This window comes from Dasypus novemcinctus, chromosome 25 (genome assembly GCF_030445035.2).
Source record: "Dasypus novemcinctus isolate mDasNov1 chromosome 25, mDasNov1.1.hap2, whole genome shotgun sequence".
In the NCBI taxonomy this organism is placed as follows: Eukaryota; Metazoa; Chordata; class Mammalia; order Cingulata; family Dasypodidae; genus Dasypus; species Dasypus novemcinctus.
The window spans coordinates 63,275,395-63,280,948 of record NC_080697.1 but is presented as its reverse complement, the minus strand read 5'-3'; the positions used below and the strand labels follow the sequence as shown (position 1 = coordinate 63,280,948).

The 5,554-nt window shown below is 35.5% G+C and overlaps 1 protein-coding gene across 1 annotated transcript; it reads left to right on the top strand.

Annotated features, from left to right (window-relative positions):
- Positions 1–1,113: 1,113 nt before the first annotated feature.
- LOC101430270 (olfactory receptor 2T27-like) lies at positions 1,114–2,112 on the top strand. Its single transcript, XM_004465235.2, has one exon. The coding sequence runs from the start codon at positions 1,114–1,116 to the stop codon at positions 2,110–2,112; it is 999 nt and encodes a 332-aa protein (XP_004465292.2).
- The last annotated feature ends 3,442 nt before the right edge of the window (positions 2,113–5,554 follow it).

Sequence of the window (5,554 nt, the reverse complement as noted above, 5' to 3'; positions counted from 1 at the left end):
AAGCATCAAAATTAGGGGGCTCTCAAAAAGCAGAAGATATCACTGAAAGAATCATTGGAAATCTAACAAAAAGCATAACACCTTAGGGCCACCATGCTGGTATCAGTCAAAATGAGGACTTTAATGTCTTTTCACCAATGGTCAGACTTTATGTTATGTTTTAATTACTATTACTTCCAATAAATAAATGCATGAGGATGTAAAGTTCTGAATAACATTACATATTCCACATAGATGAACAAAAGCATTTATTTTATTTGTAGTAATATAAGCACAAAAATATTCCTGATCATTGAAGAAAAGAATATCAGCTTATATAAAACCAATTACCTCTTTGTGTGTTTGAAGAATGAGTATTTATGGTGATATGATCTCACAATTCAGAAAAAAGAAGTTATACTTTCCTTGGCAGACACTTATCTTAATGTTTGGAGGTGAGTGTACAAAACCTTAAAATCACTCACTCACATTTTGGTTTTACTCTCTAGGAAATAGAGAATAATCCAGAACTTTGATAGAAAAGAGATCTGCAAAGAGGTTATTGAATTTTTTTCAAGATAAATTAACCTAGGGCCTAGGGTAGCAGAAGTGAAAAAAGAAGAGAGAAGCAGAATAATGTGTGAATTATAGATTCCAGTATGATGAAAATAAACACCTTCCTCTTTTGTCTCATTTTGAAAGCCTCTGGAGTCTAGCTGGAAAGCACTTCAAGAGTTTCCAAAGTTGATCCTATGTTGAGGAAGGACAATTTAGCATTTTCCATAGAACAGGTATATGCAAAAATAAGTATGCCAACAGTCAGAAGTGAAAACAAACTGTAAGTTTGTATGAAGATCCAGGTGATCAAGATTGTCATCTGTAAAGGACTAAAGTATTAAATATACTTTGATCAAATCAGCCCAGTTGTTGGTCAAAGTTATAATTTGATTCAGTGGGGCATTTTTCAAATTCTTATTTTGCAGGAATATATATTTTAAATTTCTGCTAATAAATGTTCGAAGAGTAAGAATATTGAGCAAGAGATACAATTATTTTAACAAAGCACAACATCCTTTGTAATGTTATTTCCCCTCTACAGATTTTCAGTTCAAATAGAACATTTTGAATGAAAACATGGACCAAAAGAATGAAACCTCAACTGACTTCATTCTCCTGGGGCTCTTTCCTGGGTTCAGACATCCCCATCTCCTTATCCTCACTGTCCTTCTCATCTACTCCACTGCCTTAACTGGAAACTCTCTCTTGATTCTTCTCATCTGGCTGGACTCCCACCTCCACACACCCATGTACTTTCTGCTCAGTCAGCTCTCCCTCATTGACCTGGTTTACATCTCCAGTACAGTTCCCAAGACAGTAACTAATTACTTCACAGGAGAAAAGAGCATTTCCTATTTTGCATGTGCAGCTCAGCTGTTTTTCTTTCTTACAGTTGGAATTGCTGAGAATGTCCTGCTAACCCTCATGGCTTATGATCGCTATGTGGCTATCTGTAACCCTCTGAGATACACAGTCCTCATGAGCCCAATGGTATGTCTCCAGATGGCTGCTGCAGCCTGGATTGGGGGGGCACTTGCTGCTCTTGTGCATACCATCTACCTAATGCATTTCCCTGTCTGTGGTTCCAGGGAGATTAAACATTACTTTTGTGAAATGCCTGCCATCATGAGACTGTCTTGTGTGGACACATCAGCTTATGAGATGGTGAAATTTGTGACAACTATTATTTTTCTCCTGGTTCCCTTTATTCTTATCCTGGCTTCCTACACCCTCATCTTCCTGACCGTTGTCAGGATGAACTCCCACACGGGGAGGAAAAAAGCCCTGGCCACCTGCTCCTCCCACTTGACTGTGGTGAGTCTCTACTTTGGTCAGGCCATCTTCATCTACATGGCACCCAACTCTTACCACACACCTGAGCAAGAACAGATAGGAGCTGTGCTTGGCACCATGGTGACCCCCATGCTCAACCCCATCATCTACAGTCTGAGGAACAAAGAAGTGGTGGGGGCTGTGAGTAAAGGGATAAGAAAATTTTGCAAAGGTGCAAGAGGCACTTATCTACATTGTTCCTCTCAACAGAAGTGCTGCCCTCAAATTTCAGTTACATCATAATCCATCCAATCAGATGTATTGTTGTCAGAACAGAAATACAATACCATGTTTGAAAGGAAGAGAATTCATGCTCTTACATTTTGCCAATCATTTGTTGGAATGGACATGATCTCAGGCATATGCCAGAGGTATACATTGAATACAATTTTAACATCTTATTTATTATTACAATTATTTTGACATATTCTGGTTAAATCCAATCATTGCTATTCTGTTATTACAAATATATACAACAAATCCTTAAAAAGTACACTTGCATATCCTGATATCCAAGTTATGGTCTTTCATCTCAGGACTTAACTTTATGAAGGGAAACTATTTCAATCTCTATCGCAAGTTAAGGGGCACTGTCCCTTTGCCCAACCACTTTGGCAAATAACTTCACAGGATTTAATAAAGGTGAAGATATGCACACCCTAAAATTCAGCAATTGCTACTCAAAATATCTATTGTAGGTATGTCCAAAGAGGTAAGATTGTGGATATGCATTTCAGTAGGAAAAAAAAATAAGAAAATTTAAAGTATATGACAGAATGTTTCAAGTTTCAAATTGCTAAATTTACATTATGTACTCATCATATTATAGCTTTACTGTTTGTGTCTGAAATAATTGTAGTGAAACTATTAAAATAATTTTTCCAAATGTGAATATTGCATATATATGTGTGCATGTATCCTATATTTCTTCTCATTATTTTTCATTTTCAGTAACCTTAGAAATGTTTAGAGAATAACAATTTCATTATCATTTGGTTTTAAGTACTTTCTTATTTTCATTGCAATTTCTTCTTTTTTAAGAAACTATTAATATTATTCAGATGATGTCCAACAAGTTTTATCAGTTTGTACGTGGCTTCTTTCCCTTTTTTCTCCTCAATTTTCTCTGACCACCACTTTCACTCTGTTCCTCCAGTAAGATCTACTAGAATGTGTTACATCCTTATAGATATACCTATTCTTAAACAAATATTTTGGAATTGTTTATTGTTTTTCCTTTCCCCAAATATCATTGTGTTATAGGACTCAATTTGTTTGTTCTCTTTTACTCAAAGCTGTTTTAAAATGATATATATTCTTGCATATGCCACTAATACATTGCTTTTAACTGCATATAATATTCTACAACATTTCAGAGCACTGATATCTACATATTTGACAAATATATGCTGAGAGATAAAAAACTATTTACCCCCAAATCTCTATTACCACAAATAAAGATATTGTAAATATCTTCTTCTAAGACCTCTTTTTGAAAATATGTGTGTGTGTGTTTTCTATTTTTTGGATTCAAACCAAGAATAAGATGAATTCAGACTTTGTTATATAAATTATTGGCAGATTGTACAGCATAGTGTCTGTACTTGTTTACACCATCTTTGGGAGTTCCTAAGGATTTCAGGTTTCTTATATCCTTTCATACGTGTTATCAGTGTTACACAATTATGCAAACAAGATGGGGTAAATTTGTAACTCATTTTAATTTGCATTTATTATATTACAAATATCATTGAGTTATCTCCATATGATATTTGAGCCATTTGTTCCCCTACTATGAAATGTTCATCTCATAAACACTGCTATTTTGAACAGAATTCCTATTTCTTGTTCATTTTCAGGTATTTCTGTAGTGTCAACATAAACTCATAAACACTGCTATTTTGAACAGAATTTCCTACTTCTTGTTCATTTTCAGGTATTCCTGTAGTGTCAATATGTTTAGATACTGCAAATATTTATTCTCAGTCTGGAACCTATTTGGAAACTTTGTAGTAATTTTTATCAAAATAAATGTTGATATTTACTTGGGCTATACATAACATTTTTTTACCCTTTAATATGCTATTGAAAGCACTTTTCCCAAGTCCAAGTTTAAAAAAGACATTCATAAAATATTTCTGTTCTTAATTTTTATAATTTAAGTATATCTAAAATCAACTCGTATACATGTTGTGTGATAATGATTCAACATTATTTTCTCTATATAGAAAAGACATCATCTCTAAAAGCCATTTCCCCCCACAGATTGTTGGTAACTTTTTTTTACTAACCATGCTCAATGGTTTACATTATGGTTTACATTTTGTGATGTACCCTTATATGGGTTTTGATGAAATATAAAATGGCCCACATTCATTATTGTAAGTTATACAGAAAAATTCTCATGCCCTAAAAATGCACTATGTTGCATCTATTCTATTCTTTCATACTCCTTCCCTTGGAACCTATGGTAACTTTTAAAAGTTCCATTTTTGAAACATAAGATTCATAGTTACTTCCAATAAAATTGAAAGCTTGGCATATTGGTCTTTTATATTTTTTTAAGCCAGTAAAAAAAATTATTTGGAAAATGGGGGAAAGAACAGAGCTTGCTGAGAAATGGGGGAGAAAGATGGAAATACACACCAAGATTTGGTTCAGATCCCTCTAGAAATAGTGAACTCTGCTTCATATGATTACCTTTTAAAATGTAAATTATTCCTTCCCTTTCCTAATGATAAGGGGATAGGTCCCAGTGGTTATTTGATACCCTACCTAAGGTGGGGGCCAATGGTGAGGCATGTTTGGAATATCCAGGGCTAAGGGGAAGTCCCAGAAACAGAAACTGGAACCTCAAATTTATACTCAAGTTCCCAGGAATGTCTTGCAACCATGTTGTCTGCTGGCCATGTTGTCTGCTCACCATGTTTTCTGCTGGCCAAGTTGTGACTCATCTCCTCCATTACTCTGTACTAACCTGCCTCAACTCTCCCCTCAGAGAGTTAACACCCTTATTCTTAAGGGAGTGCAGGGGTGATGATCATTCTTCAGTAGTTACTTCCTGCTGGTTAGGGCAGTAGTCCCTGCTTGACAGGGTCCAAACCTCTGACTATTCTATCAAGGTTGAGGGAAGATGTATCCATTGGTTGGAACTGGCTGAAATCCCCTCATGAATAACATCTTGTTTGGGAAGGCTTTGATTCTGGAGGAAATAAATTTAGCTAGAATTTTGAAGATACATGGTCCCATTAAAAGGATAAAGATGGTGGTAAGTGGGCCTAAAATAGGAACCAGCTATGACTATGACATTCTTGACCAAGAGAATGAGAATGGCCAGGTGTCTTAAGAAGCTGCATCCCCATGAATTTGATGGGCTTCATCTTGCAGGTTTTGGATACTGTTTAGGATCATTACGGAGTGGTTTATATTAAAAAAGCATTTTTTCTTGAAAAATAGTCATGCCCTACCCCCTCCCCCATGCTGCTGTTAGCATGTTCAGGGCTTTTGTGATTTTGTGGTACCACAGCAGCAAGTCCATTTGCTGTCTAAAAGCTTCTAAAGCATGGCTAGTTTCTTTTATGCTATTAATTCTAGGGAGGGATTGTAATAGATAATGGGGTTTGGTGTAAATTGCCATTCTCAGTTTTCCATGGTGGTTATATTGAAGTCAGCTAAGAGGCGAATG